The following is a 25,829-nucleotide window of genomic DNA, read 5'->3' on the forward strand; positions in this document are numbered from 1 at the left end:
AGACCAATCCATATCTAAACCCTTAACTCCACTCTTATCAAGAGAATCAGCCACCACATTTCCTTCTCGAAAAATATGTTTCACGCAATACTCCATAGACTTAAGATAAACAAGTAGCTCATCCCAGAAATCCTCTTAATACCAAATATTACAGTCACCCATAGTGATCCAATCCACAAGAATTTGGGAGTCAGTCTCAATTTCTACCCTGTGAAAGACAAGCTGATAGCACCTTCAAACCCCTTCCAATAAACTCCTAATTTCAGCAAAGTTATTAGAGCCCTGACCCAAGAAGACAGAATAAGTCGCACACAAATTACCATTGGCATCCCGAATAACACCCCCTGCTCCTGATGACCTAGGATTACCAAAACTACTCCCATCCGTATTAAGTTTAACCTAGCCTTGTTGAGGCTTATGCCATCTCACCACATGAACTTTCTTAGATTTGGGGAGTAAAACCGGGATCTCCAACCGATTTAAAATAGCCACATCCTGATTAGGTAACCTCAACACTTTCATGATCATTTACATAATCTGGCAAAACCATAATTTTATAGCATGCCAAGCAGACTCAATCGTGTCAACCTTTTCATCAAACCAAGCTTTGTAATGCCTCTGCCAAAGCTTCCAAGAAACTATCGACGAGAGGAGACAAAAAACAGTCTGTAATTGAGAAGACACAACGAAACCAAAAATTTCTTTGCTCCTACCAAGTGCGAAAAATACCCATATGCACCCCTAACTCAGTCGTAGCCAAATGCCAAATTTGACAAGCAAAGTCACCAGTACGAAGAACATGATTAAGGTCTTCATTGTGACATGTGGCACAACAATTACATTTAGAGACAATGTGAATACCAACCATTTTAATTTTATCATCAACACTCAAACAATTATTGAAGGCCTTTCACATCATAATAGAAATTTTCTTAGGTAGTTTATTATACCAAATCCACTGAGCCCAAGGTAAAAGCGGTGCTCAAATCCGAGTGCAATCCCAAGCACTTTTCGTAGTAAACTTACCATGAGAATCCTTCAACCAAACTAACACATCCTACCCTCCCTTGTGAGTAGCCAAGAAATTAACCAGATCAGAAGCTTTATGATGACCCACTAGGCAATCCAAAAGAGGAATATCCCACCCATTTTCAATGTGACACTCTTTAATGTTAAGTAAAGGGTTCTCAATCACAAGATAATGACCATGCAGAGGGCCCCCCTCCTCCCAATTATCAAACTAGAAAGAAATTTCACCCTCTCTCACAATCCATTTAGAACTATTCAAAACATCTGGAATACTACGAGTAATAGACTTCCAAACCTGAGTACCTTTATTAGCCACCCAAAGGGATAAGTGATTACCCCTAACATACTTATCTCTAAAGAAATTTGCCCATAAGGAGTGACCCTTGATGAGACGCCAAGCAAGCTTTAAATGCAAAGCTTGTGAATGTCTCCAAAATCCCGAATCCCCAACCCCTCTTCATCAGTGGGGTGACATATATGTTTCCAAGCCACCAATTTTCTCTTACCTTTTTCCATCAGCTCATCCCAAAAGAAAGAACTCAAGATCTTATTAAGCACAGTGAGCTCTATCATAGATGAGTGGCCATACTGGACTACACGTGCCTCAGCAAAATAGTTCTACCACCAATAGAAAGCATTTTCATTTTCCATCCCACTATTTTCTTTTTAAATTTTATGAGTAGCTCACAAAAGTTAAAGGCCTTAAGTCTCCCAACCACAATAGGCACACCCAAATATTTAAAAGGGAAACAACCTTCAGTAAGGCCAGTAATATTGAGTAAGGAATTTTTTCTTGAAAACTGGAATTTCTTTTGAAAAGTAGATAGCACTTTTATCCTTGTTAAGGACTTGACTCGTTCAAATTTCATAGGTAGTCAAAACCTGCATCAAACCTCTCATAGATCTCTTATTCCCATTAGTAAAAAATAACTATATCATCAGTATACATGAGATGAGAAATAAGAGGAGTACCTCTATCTTGAGAAAACTGCCCAATTTTACCATTATCGAATGAATTTTTTAGAGGACGGGAAAACACCTCTTGCATAATAATGAACAGGTAGGGCAAAAGAGGATCACCTTGGCGCAAGCCACATTCACCTTTAAAGAAGCCCAAGGGAGTGTCATTCATCATGATAGAGTACCAAGGCGTAGAAATACACATTCTAATCAGCTCACAAACTTGCAAAGAGAAACCAAAGGAAGCCATGACATGAATAAGAAAGTCCTAGTTAACCATATCATAAGCCTTAGACATATCAAGCTTGACTACAACATTACCACCATTCGAATTTTTATGAATAGAATGAACCATCTCTTGGGTTAAGCTAATATTCTCAAAGATACTACGACCAGGAATGAACGACCCTTGCTCCTAAGAGATAATCTTAGAGAGCAAATTAGTCAAGCGATTCACAATAATCTTAGCATAAATCTTGTAAATCACCGAGTAAAGACTAATAGACCTGAATTTATCAAAAGCAAAGGGCTTGTTGACTTTAGGGATCAGAACAATAAAAGAGACAGTATAAAATCTGGAGATAGAACGACTTAGGAAAAACTCGAGAATTGCTGCCAGTAAATCCTTATTAACAATATCCCAACAGACTCTGAAAAAACCCGACCCAAACCATCCGGGCTAGGACTACTATCAATAGGGATATTAAAAAGAGCATCATTTATATCTTCAAGGGAAGAAGCTCTACAAATCAACAAATTTTCATCACTATTAATCATAGGAGAAATCAAATTACTTAAATTTGGCAAATTACAAGTGGTACTTTGGCCCAAAAAATGTTGAAAATAGTCCACATAAGCATTATGAATATCCAAGGGGTATTTAAAACAGTATCATCAGTCAAGCACATATCATTAACTCTTTTCTGCTTCTTAGCAGTGAGAATAGCATGAAAAAATTTTGAATTTTGATCCCCATCTTTAAGCTAACTTTTCTTAGCCATATGAGACAAAATAGTATCCTTTCTACCCATCCAAATCGATAATTCCAATTTAGACACCGACAAGTCCTTCTCATCATCGTGATTAAAGCAAGCTTGAAGACTATTTTCCAGTCTATCAATATGCTGCTCTAAATCATTAATAAGGACCTGAGTCCTACCAAACACACACTTATTCTACTCCCTTAAAGCCACCTTGACATTTTTTTAATTTAACGGAAAAATTTTCGAGCCCATAACCAATCCCCTCTTGATTCCACACCCTTTCCACAATACTAAGAAAATCCACATGATCATTCCACATAAACTGAAACCAAAATGGGCTGGGTCCATACCTGAAATGGTCCTCACCCATTTGGATTGTCAAAAGAGAATGATCCGAAGTGGTGCGAGCCAGAACCTGGTAAAAAACATTAGGAAAGCAGTTAAGAAACTTAGAATCAATAAAACATCTATCTACCCTTGCCCAGCTCCGAGCCAGTCCGCATTGACCATTACTCCATGTCATCCTTGGGCCTTTGGAGTACATATCCATCATTTCAGAAGCTTGAATACATAGGTTAAACTCCTCCATTGCAGTGAATGGGTAGGGATGTCCACCTCTTCTTTCCGAATCATCTTTAATAATGTTGAAGTCTCCACAAAGAAGCCGGGAAGATTTCTATTTCCAGTAGATTCCAAGTCTGCCCAAATGGGTCGTCTCTCTATCTGGTTGCACTTTGCATACACAATGGTCAAAATAAAAACATGCCCATTCTCCTGCACCTTCACAGTCGCAAATTGATTTGACCCAGCCGACCAGTGAGCAGAAACATCCGATTTCCACAACAGCTAGATTTTGCCTTCCATCGCTTCATTAGTAATAAAAGAATCACAACTAAATCTGCTCAAAAGATTTAGAATTTTATCTTCCAACAAAAATGGCTTAGTCAATGCTAAAATATTAGGCCTATATTTTTTTAATAATTTTTCTCAACTGCAATTGAGAAGTTCTCACTTCTCAAATATTCCAAAAAAGGATGGGACTAATCATAGATTAAGTTTTGAATGGTGAATTACCACCCTAATGGAGCTCCTTTTTGGAAATGGACTAGTTACAACTCTTGGAATTTCCGAATCTGTGATATAGTCCTTTTGCATATCTGCTTTTAACTTGTCTCTCTCAGCTTCATTTTTGGATTGAGCTTCATCAGCATTTAGACTCAGATTGTTTTCATCATCAACATCATAAGCCCCTGAATTAATATGATCAATTTCCACCAGTTCCACGTGAGATTTCAGGCCAGGCCCCATCAAACCCATTTCCTCAACCATGCATCTAGACCTAATTACATTTTGTGCTCCCACCAACACAAGTGATGCTAGCCCACCACTAAAACCCACATTTCCCTTTTTGGCTAACAACATGGACTTAAAGTCATATCTCGAAACTGACACTAAAGGCCTAAACCCTGCACTCACTTCATTCACCAAAGGCCCATCAGCTTGATTTATTTTCTCTGAACCAAACAGACTGTTATCAGCCACCACCATCTCTGATTGAACAAGCACTGTATTTCCTACAACAGTGACCATATCCTTCACAACAACAGCAGATCTCACAACATCCTTCTCAAGCACATCAACCTTCGAATTCGCACCTTCCTTCTCAACCAGTGCACCATCATCAACCTGCTTACCATCATTTTGTACATCCTTATGCATCCAAACTTTCTGAGCTTTGCCTCCATTTCCTTGCAGCCTTTCCTTCTTTTGTAACCTTCCATTTGCAAGTGGTTCTATTATGACCCTCGGTGCAACATCGATTATAGAAGGCTGGCAAGGTTTCATATATGACTTCCTGAAGCCTACTCGACGGATGATTGGGCATACCAACCCAAAAGGACTCCAGCGGTGGCTTAGACACGTCCACACTTATACAAACTCGAGCGCCATCTATGCGCGTTGCACATCTTGTACTGTTATCTCTTTGGATGAACTACCCAATCGGCAGAGTGATGTTATGCAAGAATGACTCTTGGTAAAAGTTTGGTGGCAATCCAGGCAACACAATCTATACAGGAAGCATGGGTGATTCATGAGCTTCATCAAACTCAAGGCACCATTGGAACACACGGTACATGACCTCTTCAACCTCACAAGATTCCCTTGAAAAAGCTTTAAGAAAATCAAATTCAATGTAAAACCTGATAAAGACGAATCTCGATTTGAGCATTGCTGAGATCACAGGTTTGGACTCCAATCCCCATTGGCTCTGTATGAAGGCTCGAATCTTGTCTAAAGATAGCCTCTGTCTCAAGAATTTCAAAAGTAGAGAAAAATGAAAAGGGAAAGCAGATCGATCCACCTCTTCCTTTGTGAAGGCAACATACGGAACACCTTCAAAGTATTTCAATGGTCGCATTGGGATTTCCACCTCGGGAAGGGGCTCAGGTGTTTGCGCTACTAGCTCTGTGAATGACCTTTATTTTCCTAGCGGCGCCAAGGGTCCTTGAAGAACCCCAGCAATAGCCATGTTGCGTGCAAGAAACTTCAAACCCTAGCAGAGTGAAAATAATCGCTATCACGAGCGTCACGTGTCAAGAGAATCCACTTGAATTGGCATGCAAGTAAGTATTTCCCTTATCATTTACTTCTTAGTGCATCTAAAGGTGGTGATTGAGAACCCATTGCCCAAAGTGGTTTTGAGTTTTTTATTTTAAGAGTTCTTTAAAAGTTTTCATTTCGTTTTCACTTATATATATATATATATATATATATTCGCTTAATACTTGTGATAGCTTAGATAACTTAGATCTATTGATTTATGAACTTTTGTTGCATTGACTAAAAACAACAAATAGGGGCAATATGTGCTTTGCCCCAATTGAGAGTGCAATTTTTTAAGGATTAATCACTTGTGCTATGATAACTTAAAGTATGGTACATCCGTAAATTAGGTCTATTTAACTCAATGGAATACATGTAATAGTATGTGAGACTGCTATGTAGAAAACTCGATTTCTTAAAATTTAAAATATATTGAGATTCTAAAATAAATATATTTATTTAAAAAAAATAAAAATAAGTACTTTTTTGCAAAAGGTGAAGACAGAAGAAGAAAAAAGTCTTCCCCACCAAGTTACTGTTGGTGGCCGAATTTGACCATTCCATAGAGGCCCATGTCTCAAGGCCATCAAGGGCCTAGGCCTTCGGGAGACACAAGGTGGTTGTCCCTTTCGTCATCTAAAATTGTATTTAAAGTTTAATGCTCTTTCTTTTAAATTTAAAAAATTATACTCATCATCTCTACACCACAAATTATACATAATTTTTTATCTTTTTATTTTTTTCTTTAGCAAGTATGTGGTGTAAGAATGATGAGTAGAATAACTCAATTAGTTTAGCTAGAATAAAACAAAAAGTAAATAAAAAAAATTAAAAACAAAGTGTGGTGTGTAGAATAATGAGTAACAAAACTCTTTAAATTTTATGGCATTATTTTTTCTTTTTAAAATTTTATGTTTATGTTTATTTTTATTTTGAACTTTTACAATTTCACAAGTATTTAAGTATTTTTCAATACTATTTTAAGATTTATAAGCAAGTGGTACATACATAGATTGTTGAAAGACATGTTTCGAATGATAATTGATGTTGATGTAGTGCTTTTAATGATAAAGATGTTGGATTTAATCTAACAAGCTTTTTGCATTTTCTTTTGGGGTGAAAGTCAAGGGCATTCCAAAAACAAAAATGGATCTCTTGGAAAAAGATATGTACAAATGTTGAAGAGCATGGACTGGGCATAAAGAGTTTATATGATGATGTAAAAGTTTTACAATGCAAGCTTGCTTGGAATCTGGTAAGTTCAACCACTGTTGGGTAGTTTGTATGAGGCAAAAATATTTTACTAATGTTGTACCTTTAGAATCAATTTCAGCAAGACCATAGCATTCACATATTTGGAGATCAATATGTGGATTTGCCCTTCATACAATCTGAAAGTTAATGGAATATTAGAAGTGGTAATATCAAATTTTGGGATGATAACTGGATGGGTAATGGGTCCCTTGCATCCTTGGGTTTCCCTCATCAAATCTGAGATTAAATAATTTATATTCTGTAGATGGTTGGCGAAGAGATAAGCTTGAAATTCTTCAAAATTCTGTATTGATGCATCATGGTCTTAGTTTTCAAATAAAGCTAAGAAGTGGTGATAATGATAGATATTAGAAGCATACAAATGATGGTAAATTTACAAAGAATCTTCTGCTGAAAATTTTTGTTTTGTATGGAAATTGTGGAATAATGGTGTAGCTTTGGACTTTAATGTTAACAAGTATGGCATAAGCTTGGCTTCTAAGTGTAGTTGTGTTGTGAGGCTGTAGTGTTCGATTTACATGTTTTTAATGATTGTTCTCTTGCTATATATGTATGACATCACTTCTCACAGATTTTTGGCTCCTTAGATCTTTCAATTTTAGGGTGGAGAGATAAATTGTTAACTTGGTGGTCGGTTTTTCTTGGCATAAATCAAATTTATATAATTGTTTAGCTAATTCCCTATTTAATACTTTGAGAGTTTTGGCTAGCAAGAAACTCAGCCAAATATGAAGGTAGAATCAAACATTCTTCTTGCATTATTTGGAAAATTTTAAAGTGTTTGCAAAAATTAAATATGATGATTAAACCATCAAGGGGCATACCACTGTTGGGTGATGTTTCTATTTTAAATTTCTTGAGAATTCCATTGCTGATGACTAGACCAAAAAAAGTTTAGTTTAATTCTCTGGCTGAATCCCCCTACCGGTTGAATGAAACTTAATATCGATGGAGCCTCAAAGGATAACCCTGGACTTGCTGGCTGTGATGGTATTATTCGAGATCATTATGAGCAGTTATATATATGGCTTCTCCATTCATTTGATGATTGGTTCAAATGTCTTTACAAAGATTTATGATGTTACTACCTTGATTTTTATGATGTTATTGTTGAGTCCGATGCATTGCTTGTGGTTGATTGGTACCGAAATAAGAAAATACCCCTTGTATTTATGTGAATATTTGAGAGGATATAGTTGACTTTAATAAGTTTATAAGTTTTGATGTAGCATATCTGCAAGAGAAGGTAATGTTGTGGTAGATGGATTAGTTAATCTTGAAACTTCAGGTATTATTTTGTCTTTTTTCTCTATTTTACAATTATCTAGGCATTTGTATGGATTTTTTTGTTATTGATAAATTTGGTAAACCAAATTTTAGATGGAAATAATACTTTTAAATCTTTGCTTTATTTCGGTTATTATAATAGATACTTTGGAATAGTTAATGTAAGTAGTAGTTTTTGCTTAGAATGCATGAATTTACAACAGCTTTCGTTTTGAGATTTATGTAACCCCAAAACTCTTACACTACTTGTAAAATGTATTCTTCCAACACAAGAGAGAGTTATTAATAAAATTAGGAGTACCGTCCATTTTCCTAAAAAAATATATTTTTGACCTAATTTAGGTTTCGTTTTGTTATACTAATAAGATAAAAGTTAAAAGTTGAATAAAATATTATTAAAATATTTAATATTGTTTTATTTTAAGATTTGAAAAAATTAAAAATTATTTATTATATTTTATGTGAAAATTTATTATTTTTTAATAATTATATAAAAAAATGAGATGATTTGGTTTAAGTGTTACTCGTTTTTAAAAGAGAAAATATAAATGTAAGCCTACTGTTTATAGAAGCCGGCGCACACCTAGTGCATTGAGTGAAAAAAAAAAAAAAAATTAGGCGGTGTGCTGCGGCTTCCAGCTGATGTGCAACACAGCCCTTCTTAAAATTACAGGGATTACAACTTTAATTAAAGAAAATACTGTGTAATTTAATTTAAAAGAATTAATTTAGTATTTGATCCTAAAAGCTATTTCGCTTTTTTAGATGGGAAAAAAAAAAGGGCCACAGGTAAAGAAGAAAACAGTAACAAAGCATGAGGGTTTCTTCAGGTGGTAGAAAAGTCCGTGAGAGGGAGAGAGAGAGAGTAGCTGATTGTTGGAGTGAGTTGAAGTGGTCTTTCCCTTTGAGGTCTTTTGGAAAGTCTCTCTCTCTCTCCCTGGTTCAAAACAGTATTCATTAGCCCTAAATCCTTGCTGCCTGATATATTTTCTTGATTTTCTCTGTACCTTTGTTTTTGTTTTTTTTTTTTGAGCTTGGTCCTGGAACTGAAGACCCATACTTGATACCCTTTTGCCTCCAATTCAGAGGACCAACATCTGGTAATTCTCACAGATCGGATCCAAACCATTCCTATATAATCGTGATCCAGGTAATCATTGACTCCCATACCATGCTTTTTTGGATGCACTTTATATATGTGTGTGTGTGTGTGTGTAGCTCTGATTACTTGTTCTGCTAATCTGCGTCTTGCTTCTGTTTTCTTATGCTCATATTTGTTGCTCAATTTTGATGTCTGTTACGTCTTTCAGCTTCAGATACACCCATTTTGTACTGTACATCTAATATGGAAATCGGGCATTTCACGTTTTCTTTTTTGCGTATTAATTGGTGTGAAATTTTGTGAATTTGCTCTCATTCATGGGGTTTTCCAATTATTTGGACGGAGAGAACGTTGGAAGAAGCTAGCTGTTATCGTTTCTGTCGAGATTTGGGTCTTCTGTACCAATTGCAAGTCGGAGCCATAAAGGCAAATGCAAGTAAAATGGAGTGGACAAATTAGCAGAGGAAGCACGGAAAACCGGGTTTCTTACTTATTTATCACGACGGTTTGGTTAAGGAAGAACTTGTAGATAAAGGTTGTCATGGTCTGCTTCTTTCCTTCTTCTACTTGGCATGCCTTTGCGAGCAAGATCCTGCCCATTTCATAGCAGTACGGAATTTTCCCATGAAAGGGTTTGAAATAGAAGGTAGACGCGTGTAACTGGGAAGCTGATTATTTCTGGACTTATGGCGGACAACCTTTTTTGTGACTTGAACACTAAATACTTAACTTCCAATGTAGAATCTATTCCTTTTCCTCCTTGGTTCATTCAAGGAATATCCATGAAGAAGGATTTCTGATGCTGCTGTATACATAGTAGCTGCATAGATATAGCTTTATCACTTAACTAGCTGCATTCATATAGATAAATGAAAAGGGGACAAGGTACAGAAAATCTAAAACTCCAAAGATTAGGTGCTGGGTATTGCCAAGGATATTCACTAGTCGTTTGCATCTGCATAGAGTTATATTTAAGTTGCCTGCCATTCCTCAGCCTTACTTGTCCCCAATTGTACTTTGATAACTTATCATTTTTTTTTCTAAATTTTTGGTCTTTGGTCCAGTTTCAAATGGATGCAGACTCACCAAGAATCTCAGAACAGTTGTCTCAAGCCATTGCCCAAGGCCGCATGAACAGTGGTTTGCTTGTTGACAATTCTGTCCAACCAGCAGCATGTACTTTGTGCCAAAGAATCCTTTCTCCTGAAAATGATGCAAGTGGTGATCTTGAAACTGTTGGTGTATGTGGGGACTGTAAGTTCTTATTTCTTGAAGATCATGGCACCCCCAGGCGAAACTCATATCTGCGTAGGTTGCCTAGAGGAAGAAGAACCAGGTACAGCAGTTCTGAGTCTGTTGAAAATCTTTTCTCACAAGAATTCTCGCATATGATTAATCTAGCAAGGCAAAACCAATCGAGTATCTCTGGGAATGAGGATCGATCTCTAGAGGGTGATGCTATGACTAGGTTATTGCAGCACTCAAGTTCACGTTCTACCCCAAGTAGATCTAGAAGTGTAAGATGGGTACCCTCTGATACTGAAAGTGATGGCGTTGATCATCTGGATTCTCTTTATGGAGAGAGTGAGTCAAATTTCAGTTTTGGTCAGTATGGAGCTTTGCATGGTGAAAGTGATGCAATTTCTTTTAGTGCCTATGGAGGGGACTCAGATGCTTCTGTTGGAGGACATAGTTTCCTGGACCCAGAGAGTTTCCTGGACCCAGAGATGTTTGTTCAACCAGATGAGGGTAGCATTTTTGATAGTGATACTGATATTGATCCAATGCATGCAGGCCTCAACCAATGGGACTTGGAGGAGGAGGAGGAGGAGGAGGATGAAGGAGAAGAAGAAGAAGAAGAAGAAGAAGATGGTGTGTGGGAAGAAGCTGATGCTGAGGAAGACACAGTTGAATCTGCAGAAGCAAGAGGTCGACTTCAAAATTTTTTGACTTCTGAGGATGCAGTCAGTTGGAGGCTTAGGGAAGGTTATGTTCATACTATCTTTGGTAACTTGGAGGAAGCGGAGTTATTGCCTTATGTGAGGAATTCTGGGGATTATCTTGATGCAAGTGGCTTTGAAGAACTGCTGGTGCGTCTTGCTGAGACTGACAGCTTGAGACGGGGAGCACCTCCTGCAGCATTGTCTTTAGTAAATAGTTTGCCTTGTGTAGTAATTGATGAACAGCATGAGAAGCATGAAGGCTTAGCATGTGCAATATGCAAGGAAGTGTTAACCAGTGGCACCAAAGCAAATCAGCTTCCTTGCTTTCACCTTTATCACCCTTCCTGTATCCTGCCATGGCTGAGCACAAGAAATTCGTGCCCCCTTTGTCGGTATGAGCTTCCTACTGATGACAAGGATTATGAGGAGGGGAAGCAGAACAGTAGTGGTAGAGTGGAAATCCATGAAATCCAGCAGGAAAATGTAAGTGAGGATAGCTCCTCTGATGTCTTTGATAGAGCTGAAGCTGATGGAGGAGGGCTTGAATTTTATCCAGGCAGCTCGGAGGAGAGAGAGCTGCTGGATGTGGATCCTGCTACTGATATCTCTGGCAGAGAGGGTGGTAGAGGGAGATGGTATTTTCTTGCAGCTGCTCCAATTGTCGGTCTCGTGGGCATTGTGCTTGTATGGTGGTTAGGCAATCCTTTAATGCAGGGAAGAATACCACCAAGCCAGTGCAGCTCCCGAGAACAGGGCCATCGTCAAATTCACATTTCTGCCTCCTCACCTAGCCAAAGGGAGAATAGAAGCAGGAGATGGTGGTCACTTTTCTAGGAAGCTCTTGGATGTCTACTAAAAAAATATCAGTCTGTTGATGCATTCTTTTGATGGTTTTTCCTGACGTTGCCGTTTGTGCTTTTGACCTTAAGATACATATTCAGGCTGCTGTGCATTAACTTCTCAACGACTGGATTCGGATTTGTCGTAGAAATTTACCTTGGTATAAGAGTTCTTGATGTAGTACTTTAGTACTGTTTGGCTGTTCCCTCATACTGCTCTCTGGTAACAAAGGTGAGGTGAACAGTTTCGTCTTTTTATGGTGTACCCTGTACAGCTTCATGTTTCCCCTACACCGCCTAGTACCAAACGATTGGGATGTGAAGTTGATTTGAGTTGTATAAGCATAATAACGCACCCACCATTAGTATCTTGTTTTCCTCACTTTCCATACCCCGCTTGATTCTATCAATTTAACAACTGATTTGGGTGACTTGAACGCTTCAAGCTTGTGCAAACTAAGTACTGTTTGAAGGTGCTGACCATCACTTCTTGCATTACGTTCTCAACTAAGCTGTGGTTTCACTTTTTAGTCATGGCAAGGGAACCTGTAAGTGATTTCTTTCCAGGTTAATTATCCCTTACAAACGGTTTTTTTTTTTTGTGGGAAATTGGGAGAGTTGAGGCTTGGGGATTTAAATTGCTCATTCCCAAGCGCCATTAACTTGTTATCCAAGCGGTTACACTTCAGATACCGCTGCGTATGGATACTGAGGTGATTATCTTGATTTGAGTTGATATGTGAATAATAATATTTTGTTAGTCTTATTGAAATATGTTTGAATATAAATAGATTGATATATATGTTTGAATGTATGAAATAAATTGAAATAATTTAATTTTTTTATAAGAAGTTGAAAAAATAATAGATATCATCAATGATGAGTTTAACTCACCCCAACAACTAAACATAGTTTTAAGGTTGCATCTTCAGTTTTTTTCAAGAAATAATATGGAGAGCAGCTACTGTTTGGTGGCAGCCATTTTGCACACACTGTGTTATCATCCAAACTACACATCTCAAATATCGTAAACTCAAAATTAGTGGACTGAGAGAGATGTGATGAGAGAGAGAAACGGTGAGAGAGAGCAGGCGAGAGAGAGTCAAGGAGAGAGAGAGGATGAGAGAGATATCGGATGAGAGAGAGAGACGAGATGAGATAGAGCAAGCGAGCCAATGAGAGAGAGATTTGATGAGAGAGAGTCGAGATGAGAGAGACGATGAGAGAGAGTGATGACGAGAGACTGATATGAGAGAGAGAGTCGAGGAGAAAGAGACGATGATGAGAGATATTGATGAGAGAGAGAGTTGACGAGAGAGATGATGGAGTCGGCATTTTGCGAAAAAAAAAAAAGAAGAAAAAAGAACCAAAGAATGAGAACCAATCACGTAGTATGTACAATGTATGCACAACTACAATGACTGCTCTCTAACACTACTCTTTTTCAGCCGTACATCTTTAAAATTAGCATCCGTTGAGTAGCTTGAAAAGAATGCCCAAAAAACCAATCGAAACCTTCTTAATTTGAGCACGTTAAAGTCACTAAACCTTAAAAGAAAAAAACCAAAAATAAAACCTCATGGGTGCAAAATGACATTCCTTCTCAAGTTAAAGAGTCCAAATGAATATAATCGGCTCCTTATTTATGTCAAGACTGCCGTTTTGTTTTTGTTTATTTCGAGAACAAGGAGCTAATGAACATATATGGCAAATTACCTGAACGGACTGGGGGAAAAAAATGAAGTGTCTTCATAATAGCTCTTATACACAATGGTGCTCCTAAATATCACCATGAGAAGGGGGGAAATAATCAACTGTCTTCCATAACTAATTAAAAAGGAAAAAGAAAAGTTTGCTACTAGCCATCTTAGCATTGACATTGGTTATGTGGATATATATATATATATAGCCTAAACACAATGGAAGATTTGGCATGGCAACAGCTTGCTGCAGTTTTAGAAGAGTATGTTAAGATAGAGAACAATCCATCCAGCCATTGAGATGACAGCAAATATATGAACCCAGAATAGGACAGCAGCTGCTTCCCTTCCACAACCTCTTAAATTGGCGACAGCACCTACAGAGAAGGAATAGGTTGTTAAGACAACAAGTTTTTCATTTTCATCTTGCTGCTCAAAGATGAAACATTAAGGTTGTGTTTGGGTAATACTACTATCCAAAATTTTATCCTTACTTTTCACCTACTTTATACTACTATTCATTATTTTATCATTACTTTTTGACCACTATTCACATATCGTCTGAGATCACCTCAGTACCCAAATGTACCCTTATGATAAAATATTGAATGGTAGTAGAGTGATCTCAATTAAAGATCTGCATCCATAGGTTTTTCCTCCAAATTTGTTCAGGGATGTGTCTAGAAATGAGAATCAGGTGTTACCAGCAAGGACAGACGTTGGCATTGAATGCTGAAGAAGTAGGACAAACCGGAACATCTTATCACCGGCCGGGAGGAAACCAAGCTTATCAGCCAACATGACAATTCCAAGTCCCACAGGAGGTACCAAAACTAGCCGCGCAAAAATAATAGCAGCAGTTGTCCTTAGACCAAGTTTTGAGCTTCCAGGTCCTGCAAGTAGCACATGTACACTCAGTTCAACCTTGACAAGTAGGATAGACACATGAATATGCATGCACTCATGCATTCCTTCTCTTTTTGAAAGGCCAACAGACTGATATTTTTAGACAGAACTGTTTTAAGGCCAAGTAGCAGTATATCCATTCTTCAAAATGCAGAATGAGTCACAGGTAGAAATTGGAGGAAACATGATCTATATTTTGTACTCACCATCAACAAGGTTGCCTCCCAATGCTAACAGAATGCATGGAATCATGGCCTCCCTGATAATCACAAGAATTTTCGTTAATAAAATAAAAGTCTAAGAGATTGAAAAACAACTATTTTGTTGCTGCTAACATCCTATCATTCAAAACAAATGTATCTTTCTTAGTGCTCTCATGCATTCAATATAACAGAGCACGTCCGTCTATAACACATGCTAAAGATGCTTTTCTCAAACAAAAAAATATAATAGAATAAAATATATGAACACATAGATGACCATATCCTTTTAATTTGGTAAGGTTTAAGATTTCAATTTACAAAGTACTCGTTAGGTGGCACTGCAAAATTTTGGCTATTTTGTATACCAGAAATTAGAGTATGTAAATTTCAATGTTGATAACCTTTTCTTTAAGAGTGTTCTTCTAGCTTTAAAACTTCTGAATTTTGAATCAAAGGTTATCAATATTTCATAATTTCAATTCCAAAATAACCATTAAAACACTTCCAAAGTTAAAATGGACTATTTCTTATTTAAGTTAAACATTATTGATAACAAAAAGAAAGCAATCCCAGACACACGGAGTATACAGTATATACACCTAAGCAGAAAAAGGAAAATAAGTAAAAATCCTGAATAACTATACATAGAAGAACAAGATTGGGCAACCATCCAGAAGAAAAAACACAGTATTTAATCTGAGATATACAAAAATATAAGCTACATCCCAAAGACTTCCTCGAATAACATGTTTCGATGCAGTTGAAAATCTTATATTAAACATACGTTCCATACCCATTCTACATTATCACCACTATTTAAACTTTTAAGAAATTTACATGCACCTAAGTACTAACCACTACTTGGTTAGTGCAGAGCAGAAGAAGAAGAAGAAAAGAAAAAAAGTGCAGTGAATGAGATGGAGAAATTGGGTCAGGGCAGTTTTGAACGGAATATACCAACCACTACTTGCATTGTTGAGATTCCTGTATTTTTTTTTTTTTATACATTTTTGAAAATATCATCTGTCTAGAAGTAACCTATACCTACAAACACTATCAGGACAGTAATGTGCAGTGCTTACAAGTATCTCAAAACAAAAATCCAGCACAAATCAACTTACTTAAACAACCAGGAATAGTAAGCATATACTTCGTATCAGATTCAATTGAGCATACCCAAGAATAATGCAGCTATCAGTGAAGAAGAAAAAGGGAGCATCAGCTGTGAAGATCAATCGCTTAAAAAATGGTACTGCCCCAAGTACCATAGCTAGCATCTACATCAAATTGTGAATACCAATTAGATGGAGTGTGTCAGAGTTCTTTTCACCCTAAAGAAAGAAACGGGAGAGAAATGCACAAACATACTCAACTAGGAAGTACCACACATCAGGTGTTTGCTACAAATAAATGGCTTGCCATTTCAAAATCAGGTAACTTAGCTCGAGACCAGGATCATACAAGAGCTTTCAAAATATAAAGATTTTACAGCTAAAATTTAGAAAATCATCTCAACCCTTGCCACTAAGCTCTTGCATAACTCAGAAGCTTTGCCAATTCACCATTTTGGATGAGTTTGATCTTGGATTCAAACAAAAGCTAAGATTTTAGTGATTGAGATTTTTCAAAATCAAATAAAAAGTACTCATGTTAACAATTGGTTATATATAACTCATATATACAAAATCTCTGTCAACTTACAATAACATGAAATTAACCAGACTAAGCTCGATAAGTAGAAACTTACAGAAGCAATGATAGGGGGCTGAAGTATTTGCTTGAGCTTCAACTTCTCATATAGAAACACAAATAAATCTTTAATCTGCATCAATAATCATAAAATGCAACAATCAGTCTACCAAAGAAAGATATTTAGTCCATTGGAAGATCTTTTGGTCTCTTTGCTTGTTACAGCGGTAAATGGATGGTGTATACATGATTATCACATTTTGTACCTCTCAAAATTGGGACTTTCAAGTTTTATAATATCTTTTACTTTCAAAAAAAATAGTGACTTTCTACTCTGGTACTGTGAAGATATTATTACATCTGCCATACAACTATTAGAATCCGAGATTGTTTAAGTATGGCACTCCACCTCCTACCTCGTGTAGGTATAATATGCAGTCTATAATTAAACTTTTTTTTATAAGTAGTCATTAATTAAACTTTTAACTTAAAGTAAATATATGAATTTCAAAAAGTCATTGTCTTCATATTGGGCAAATCATCAACATGTATATGATGTTATATAGTTTCACATCAACAGGAAAATGGGTTATAAGCCAAGGTTATCTGCTGCCATAGATACATGAAAGGAGCCACTTTAGATACTAAGGAGACTCTTTTCAAGAGCCATAATTTCACCTTATGCAAAAGAATTTCTGTTTGACTAGCAAGTGGCTACACAGTTCTCAACATTTAAATTTGTCTCACCTTTCCTTTCGGCAAAGCATTTGAATTTGTTGATGCAGCCTCCTCCTGTGTAAGCAGTGGAACTTGCTCAGGTGAGCCATCTTTCGGAGGGCTCTTCATGGGAAGACTTCCATCGTCGATGTCAAAGGTACCTTCGGAAGGAGGTGCTAACATGTTAAACACATATGTGTACAAGATGATGGCACCAACCTGCATACATTTTTCATAAGATGATGGCGATACTCATTGAAAACTGAAGATAAGAAACAAACTTGTATATTTAAAATTGTAGCTCACTAATAAAAAAATATTTGCGATTAGAATAACAATATCAAAAAGTCCAATGGCCAAGTAGAAATAATAGAAACCTACCCACTGTCCAAATGAAATATAGGCAGTCCCATCTGTGCTACATTTTTCTGAGTCGCCAAAAGGGTTGGATTTATCTCTGCATAGAGCCGCAATCAAGACAAGTGGTACATTCCCAATATTCCCTGTATTCAATGTGCATGCATACAAATTCAAGATAAGCCAATATTCGTAAAGCACAAAGACAAAGTAGCCAGAGTGGTTTATATAGATATAAAAATCCATCAATACACCATTAATCCCATCTTCTGAGAGCTAAATTTGAATGTCAAGTTCAAAAGTATGAAATGAAATTTGAATAACAGCAGAGCGACACAAAATGTGATTCTTCTAGTTGAATATATTTATTTTTTGATAGGTCTTCTAGTTGAATTTATTTCCAGATGAAGTGGCTTACCAATTCCGATTTGTATGACTGAAAACTTGAAGAAAGGGTACGGTGGGCGGACAAGCGATGCGACAACGAAACCTATTAATGAGCCTGATATGCTACCCAGAACAACATTCATAGGAATAAACCACCTACAAAAGGATACAATTGTAGTTGATTAACAACAAATGTTATGCTTAATAAGCTGAAGACAGATAGAAATATAAGGAACAGAGATATATAATTATTACCACTCAAGCATTTTCTCTACGGTAATAGCTTGACCGAGTTGAGAAAATATCAAGCACGGAAGTAAAAGCGAAAAGACCAACTGTCAGAACCAACACAAAATTTCAATTATTTACGAAGAAGGGAAAGTGGTAAATTGCAGAGTTGCTCATGTGGGGAAGGACACAAGTAATCAATGGCATACATACCCCATTTAGAAGTTTCCTTCCATTAGCGGGCAAAATGTTGACATACTTGGAAGCCATAAGAAATCCCAGGAAGCACATTGTGAAGACCTTCGCTATAGGCAATACCGCGATTTTGATGGTCCCCAACAACGACTCTCCTCCCGCTGCCGCCGCCTGATCCACCATTGCCACCGCCGATAGCAATCTCTGCATGCCTTCGGCTTCGTCTCCCAACTTCAAATATAACCGACGCTCCTCCGCAGCACATTCACTAGACCCAATTATCCACTAAATTAAAATATTAATTACTCCGAGCCCCAATATCAATATCGAAAAAAGCTTCAACATTCAAAGCGAAAAAGGCCTGGCTTTTCGGTTTTTTTTTTTTTTTTTTTTTCAGATGGAAAAAAGGAGGGTTCCTATCGGCAACAATGTCTTCTGAATTTTACTCTGCAAGTTTCCATCAAACGAACAGAAGATTATCAACCCATATTCAATAAAGAGAGAGCGTAAGTAAATTAACGAACAAAAAGAGAATTTTAAAGGATTGATGCAGCTGGAAATAATACAAACTAAACACAATTGCGCGAACAATCCTAATATTCGAGATTTCGAATTATATACTGCGCGTACGAGAATTTGAAATAAACCCCTGGAGCGATTAATTTTTTTTTAATTTTATTTTTATAAAAATAGAAGGTAGAACATAATTATAAAAAAAAAAAAAATAGAAGGTAGAAGATGTACATGTATTGTATTTGGAGAGGAGGAGCATGGGAATCCGAGTAGCTCTGGAAAAATGGAATCAGATCTATATATATAATAACCAAGCAAACAAAAAGAAGGCAAGGAAAGAAAACAAAAGAAAGTTGCCTCTCGTCGAATCCCCTCGCTTGCTCTCTCTCTATCTCCGTCTCTGTCTCTCTCTATATATATAATATGGAGAGAGATATTTGAGTTTTGCTTGGATTGTCACTCATGGGGCCGGTTGCTTAGCTATCTATGCTACCTTCCGATCAAAGTAGTGAATTGTCGGGTAAAATTGATTTTTAGAAAAGAAAAATATAAGAAGCGTATTAATATTGGTGAGGGGTTGTAAGTTGTCAAAGATGCCCCTTGGTTTTCACCATAATGTCGAATTTATCCAATTGTTGCCACTGGGACTGCTCTTCCGTACCAACGGAAATTTCCTCGCGTGCTATCTCTTCCCTTTTTCGACCTTCCTCTGGAGTTTCCCTTTCCCTCCATCCAACAAGAATTTGGATAAAAACAATACTACAAAGTACAAACAAACAATTCAGAACCAATTACATTTGTTATTGGAATTTCTAAAAAAATCTTTAACCATATCCATTTATGTGTCAAAATTATTTATATTCCGATATATCAATTGATGATGATTATGATGTGGTTAGATCTATATCAACATTTATTATAATTAATGCATCAAATATCTACAAATTAATATCTGTTATTATTAATTTTTTTAAAAAAATTTTAAAACATATTTGTCTAGAATTAAAAACTACCAATAAACGTCAAGAGCCTGATAACCTAATGGCATATAATCCGATTCTCCAATTAAAAAAGATAGATTCGAAATCCCCCACCCCCTTATATATAATATAAGGCTACCAATAAACCATCTTTAATTTCTTGATTTTTTTTTATTTTTATTGATGATAAATGTTTGTTTTATAATATACGAAACTACATCATGTATGTATGTAAATGGAAGACGACAGATTCCTCTAGAATCATAGATGTCAGATGTGGAATGTTGCAAGGTATGGCAATAAATAATTCCCCTCCCCTCTACTGTTTTATTCATTATTGATTTATTTATCTAATTATATATATATATATATATATGTAATGGTATATATATGGATCGAGGAAGATGCAATCATGCATGCATCTAACACATACATACATATATATATATATATATTTGTTAAGATATAAAATAATAAAATCTACCGTTTCTCATCAGCTTAAATTTTTGGAATAAGTGGTGTTTTCACATAATATCAGAATAGAAGTCCTAAGTTCAAATCCTGACTTTATACTCTATCCTATTTAATTAAATATTCTATTTATTGGGCCTACTCATTGAATGGAAGTCTGACACACAAGTAAAGAGAAGTATTAAGATATAAAATAATAAAATCTACCAATTTCTATCAGCTTATGCTTTTGGGATAAGTGGTATTTTTATAATATTATTTATACATTTGGACCGACCTAAAATCTCCCTTCAATTTTTTATTTATTTATACAAGACAGATTTCATTTACATTTCAATGTCAATAATGCAAGCACTTAGTCAGGAACCTAGACATTACTTATTAGCATCCAAGAACACAATTTATTCAGAATAATAGCAGGGCATGTTATTATCTAAAATATGAAAAAGACGGTGGAAGCATTTCGGTTAGCGGGCCACCTACCCTTCCCAACCGACTGAGCGAATTTGAAGAGTGGTTGGACTTACGTAAGTTAATAAGACAGACGGCGTGCGGTCAAATCTTTCTTTTGAAATTGAGAAATGCTTTGGGTCCCGAATTCGGGACCCAAAAAATAACCCGAATGAGATTTTTTATTTTTATTTTTATACAGAATGATTAAAAATTATTTTTTAATAATATTATAAATTTTTTATTTTTTTAAAAATATTTATAATGATTAAAAAAATACATGAAAAAAAAAAGAGAAAAAAAGTGTAAAAAAATTTACTCTTTTCGAGACAATTTTTAGGTCTCGAATTCGGGACCCATAACATGACTCTTTAAAATTATGTATATTTTACAACATATATATATATATATATATATATATCACATTGCATAAACATATGCTATCATCTTAATTAAGTATATATGAGTTCTCAAAAAAAATAAAAGAAGTACATATGAGTTAATTTATGGTAATCAAAGATCACTAAATGTAAAAAATAAAAAATAAAAAGTATATAAATAAAAAGTTATAAATATTAGGACTGGGTGACAGGCCCCTGCAACCAAGCCTGTCTGCCCAATCCGCTAGGGGATGCCTGGAATTTAACCCGCCGACCCATATACTATTAAAAAGATTAAGGAGATGTTTGGAAAATAAGATGGGATGATAATTTTATTAATAGTAATAAGATGATTTGTAAATAGTAGTGAGATAGTTTGATTTAAGTATTTATTGAGTTTTAGGAAAAGAGAGAGAGAAAGTTGAATAAAAAATATTATAAAATTAAAATATCGTTAGAATATCATTTTTAATATTATTTTTATTTTGAGATTTAGAAAAATTGAATTGTTTTTTATTTAGAAGTTTAGAAAAGTTGTAATGATTAGTTTGAACAAATTGTAATTATTAGTGTGAAAGTGTTTGTATTTAAATGATATTTGAGAATGAAATGAAACGAGATGAGATGAAAATTGTTTCCTAATATCTTCTAACCATAAATAGATAGTTTTTTTCTCTTCTCTAATTTATTGTTGTCCTTACCTCTCTCACTTCACTTCTCTTCTTCCCCTCCTTTCACACCTTATGGTACTCCACTGTCCTCTCTAAAGGTGGGCAGCGCCCCCCACCCCCTCGGCGACCGCATGGGCGAGGCAGATCACTGTTCTGCCAAATGCGGGGGGCGGGTGGCCCTGTACGCATCTGGCCACCCAGTGGAGGTGGGGGCGAGCTGGGCCCAACACCGACCCGCTTTTCCCCCGCCCCACTATATATATAAATATAAATATATTTATGTTTATTTATATATTAAAAAAACCCTAGTCATAAAACGACGATGTTTTGTCTATGAAAAAACGGCGTTGTTTTATGACTGGAGTTTTTTTTTTTTTAAAATAGCCCAACTTCGTTTTGGTATGCGGTGTTAAGTCCCGGGTGACCCCCGAGCCACTCCCCTTCTTTGTTTTCACTCCCCCTTCTCTCTCTCTCTCTCATCTCTGTGTCTTCAATTGCCGTTGCTTTCAATCTCCCGCTCCGTTTGTGACTTCGTTGTACACCGTCAGGCCTGTCGCCATCTGTCTGCATCTCCGTCGCCAAAGGTAAGTTTCTAAATTGATTCTCGAACTCTCACTGACTTTCACTTGATTTTTTATTTTATTTTGGTTGAGTTATGGATGATGAAATTAAATGGAGGAGTTGGAGGAGGAGATTGTGAATTATGTGCTGTGGAGAATTGATTTGTGCATGTGTTTTGATGTTATTATTAAATTTTTGTCAGAGTTGTGACTTTGGGGTTTTAGATTGTAACCCTAAATTAACCCTCAATTGATTTTTTTTCAATTTATTTGCATAATAAAACAATGAAACACATCATACAGAAGAATCTTTATTATTATTATTATTATTATTATTGAACTTGAATTAGCATTTTAGATAATTGATTTGAAAATTCTAGAAAATTTGATTACATTTAAGTATTTAACGATTCAGATTGATGGAAGTTGAAATTGAAAGAAATCATCAGTAGTTTAAGGTACTACTCTGTTGATTTTAAGATGTAAGTCAAACTCAAACATTTAATATAAGAGTGAGGATTACTGATTACATAACATGTTTGTTTTATTATATTAGTAATTATTATTTTGTACCGAATATGACGTAATAATAACACATCTGATGTTGTATAATTTTCATTTTTATAAACAGTACTGTTTTAGCTTATATAATTAAAATGTTTGTTGGGTTACCTGTCACTATTTTTGTACCTAATGTGTATGCTTGCTTAAATAATTAAAATGTTTGCATGGGTGATTGTTGCATAGTTTTAATTGTTGTTATGATATTTACTTAATTACAGATTTTAGTGATAGCTCTTCTACCTTTACCCCAGCACCTAATCCTACACCTGCCACTAACCCTACAGACTCTTCCACTACGCCTACGGATCCTTGCCTTGCCCCATTGCCTAAACAAAGCAAAAAATCAATTTTCATAGTTTGGTCTCACTTCACCAAATTAGAAGGTGGTGACCCCAATAACAACCAAACTAAGTGTAACCACTGTGGTAAAGTCTATAGGTGTCAATGTAGGAAACATGGTACATCCTAATTAAATATCTATTTAGAAGAATAATATAAGAAGAGTTCAATATTAAAATCATTACAAGAAAAGAGTCAATCTAGACTAAAGATTGAACTAAAAAAAAAATGACGGATGAGAGTAGTGGGGGTTCAACGTTGAAAGGGTATACTAAGTATGATCCCGATAAGTGTAGGAGAAAGTTAACTCATATGGTGATCATAGATGAGTTACCTTTTTCAGTTTGTAGAGGGGAAAAGGTCCCAAGAATATTCTACTTACTTAGAACCTACTTCTCGCCATACAGTGTCAAAAAATATTAAAAAGAAGTACAAGAAAGAAAAAGATTTGTTGAGGAGCCAATTGGTTGGTCAAGTAGTTTGCCTCATTATCGATACTTGGACATCTGTCCAAAATTATAATTACATGTCTTTGATTGTATATTTTATTGATTGTGATTGGACACTACACAAAAAAATTATAAAATTTTGTCAAATTACCAATCACAAAAGTGAGACAATAGGGAAGGCCTTGGAGACTGTAATAAAGGAGCAGATGTTGACACGAGTTTTAACAGTTACAATTAATAATGCATCGTCTAACAATGTCGCCTTAGGACATCTTAATACCTATCTTAAAGAGGCAAATAAGACAATCTTGGGTGGTGACTGTTTGTATATAAGATGTGTTGCACATATTCTGAATTTAATTGTCACTAATGGTTTGAAAGATTTTGATGACTCGATTGCACAGGTCAAAATGACTGTAAGATTTGTGAGATCTTCTCCTGCTAGATTAGAGCGAGGCTGCTGTGAGGAATGTGGGCATAATATCCAAGAATGGCATTTGTATTGATGTTCCTACAAGATGAAACTCAACATTTTTTTATGTTAGAGGCGGCCCAAGAATATAAGGCGACATTTGCATTATTGGGTGATAAAGACATTCAATATGTCAAATATTTTGATGAGTACGTGGGACTAGGAAAGCCTATTGATGATAACTAAGAGGTTATTGCTACTTTTGTAGATTTTTTGAGGCTTTTCTGTAAGGTCACCTTGAGGCTTTTTGGTTTTTTATACCCTACATTTAATGATTTCTTTAAGCAAATATGTATGATGAAAGAATAATTTGATGAAATGTGTAGGGGTGACCATATTAGGATGCAATAGATGACATTGATGATGAAGGTCAAATATGACAAATATTGGAGAGATTTGAATAGGCTAAATATTTTGTTATATGTGATTGTTGCTCTTGACTCCTAGTATAAGATTGATGGCATAGTATATGACTTGACACTTGCGCACGGGAACCCATGGGCTGAGCTTGTTGCGACAAGTGTTAGAGAAACCTTGACTAGACTGTTTGATAAGTTTACCGTGATAAGGAGTGGTAATACACCTACACCTACAGTTACCCCTTTCCCCCCCTTGCCTCCTCTAGAAGCTGGGGTAGGGAGGAGGTGTAGGTTGGCATGGTTTGAGAGGTTGGAGCAGAACTACTACTAGTCCGTCAATTTACAGAGGCTTAATTGGAGGTAGACAGATACTTGATAGCAGATCTTCACCCATATACAGGAGACTTTGATATATTAGCATGGTGGAAGACGAATGCCGTAAAGTATCTCGTCCTTGGAGAGATATCCCGCAGCATTTTGACCGTCCCTATTAGTGTCTCAAAGTCGGCCTTTAGTACCGAAGGGCACATATTGGATCTATTCCAGAGTTCATTGTCTGTTATTACTGTAGAGGCATTGATTTGCAAGCAGAATTAGATCTACTGGACGAAAATTCATGTTCTGGATGTTCTTGTCTATGAGAAGGCCGACGAGGAGGAGAGTGGTGATCAATCTAGATCTAATAATCGTTGATTTCATTTTCTTATTTTGATTTATTCATAATTTTATATGGTATTAATTTCAAATTTAATTATTGTAGCAATACATGAGACGACGTCTACCTGTGCTGCAGTATGACTTTGTGGTATTGGACCTACCATTGTCATTTCCCATAGGCCCATAGGTTTGAACAATTATTTTTCTCCCTTAATTTTTTTTTGTATTTATATAAATTTTAATATCTAATTATTTTTCTTCTATTTTTTTAGCTTTTATAATCTTACTGTCATATGCGCAATCCTAATCCCAAGCCCAAGGATCTAGTGTCATATGTTATTGCTATGGATGTGTTTCACCGCCATCCCTTTACGATCACCTGCAACCAAAGAGTAGACGGCTTGGGGGTTCGATGAAACACCTCCGATGCCTAAGTCAATCATTGAAAATAATACTGTAATTCTCAAGAATCCGATCCCCTTTACGTACCTGGGTTCCCTCCTTATATGGAGCTCCCTGTACTGCTTTTGTTCTCTATCTGATAATAGTTATCCATCATT

At 36.0% G+C, this 25,829-nt stretch overlaps 2 protein-coding genes across 3 annotated transcripts; one reads left to right on the plus strand and one right to left on the minus strand.

Annotated features, from left to right (window-relative positions):
• The first annotated feature begins 8,929 nt into the window (after positions 1–8,929).
• LOC108987626 (E3 ubiquitin-protein ligase Praja-1) lies at positions 8,930–12,404 on the plus strand. Of its 2 annotated transcripts, none has more exons than XM_018960594.2 (2): positions 8,930–9,288; positions 10,305–12,404. In XM_018960594.2, exon 2 carries the CDS (start codon positions 10,311–10,313, stop codon positions 12,015–12,017), a length of 1,707 nt encoding a protein of 568 aa, XP_018816139.2. In that variant the 5' UTR covers positions 8,930–9,288; positions 10,305–10,310; the 3' UTR covers positions 12,018–12,404. The 2 variants fall into 2 exon arrangements, with proteins under 2 accessions (XP_018816139.2, XP_018816214.2); XM_018960669.2 differs by lacking the exon at positions 8,930–9,288 and adding an exon at positions 9,580–9,886.
• Positions 12,405–13,664: 1,260 nt separating this feature from the next.
• On the minus strand, positions 13,665–19,452 carry LOC108987745 (protein PIN-LIKES 6). Its single transcript, XM_018960779.2, has 11 exons — positions 19,149–19,452; positions 18,423–18,851; positions 18,237–18,316; positions 18,013–18,137; positions 17,619–17,740; positions 17,268–17,456; positions 16,579–16,653; positions 16,008–16,108; positions 14,835–14,887; positions 14,427–14,615; positions 13,665–14,099 (listed from the first exon to the last, which is right to left on the minus strand). Exons 2-11 carry the CDS (start codon positions 18,612–18,614, stop codon positions 13,978–13,980), a joined length of 1,248 nt encoding a protein of 415 aa, XP_018816324.1. The 5' UTR covers positions 18,615–18,851; positions 19,149–19,452; the 3' UTR covers positions 13,665–13,977.
• Between the last annotated feature and the right edge of the window lie 6,377 nt (positions 19,453–25,829).

The sequence above is a fragment of the Juglans regia genome, chromosome 3 (genome assembly GCF_001411555.2).
Source record: "Juglans regia cultivar Chandler chromosome 3, Walnut 2.0, whole genome shotgun sequence".
Taxonomy (NCBI): Eukaryota; Viridiplantae; Streptophyta; class Magnoliopsida; order Fagales; family Juglandaceae; genus Juglans; species Juglans regia.

What these genes read in the sequence shown, in the direction of transcription:
- LOC108987626 (XM_018960594.2), top strand. Translation starts at nt 10,311, where the DNA reads ATGGATGCAGACTCACCAAGAATCTCAGAACAGTTGTCTCAAGCCATT.
- LOC108987745 (XM_018960779.2), bottom strand. Translation starts at nt 18,614, where the DNA reads ATGCAGAGATTGCTATCGGCGGTGGCAATGGTGGATCAGGCGGCGGCA. An exon ending in GAAGGAAACTTCTAAATGGG is followed by an intron (nt 18,317 to 18,422) that starts GTATGTATGCCA and finishes TGGTTCTGACAG; the next exon opens with TTGGTCTTTTCGCTTTTACT. An exon ending in AGTCATACAAATCGGAATTG is followed by an intron (nt 17,741 to 18,012) that starts GTAAGCCACTTC and finishes CATTGAATACAG; the next exon opens with GGAATATTGGGAATGTACCA.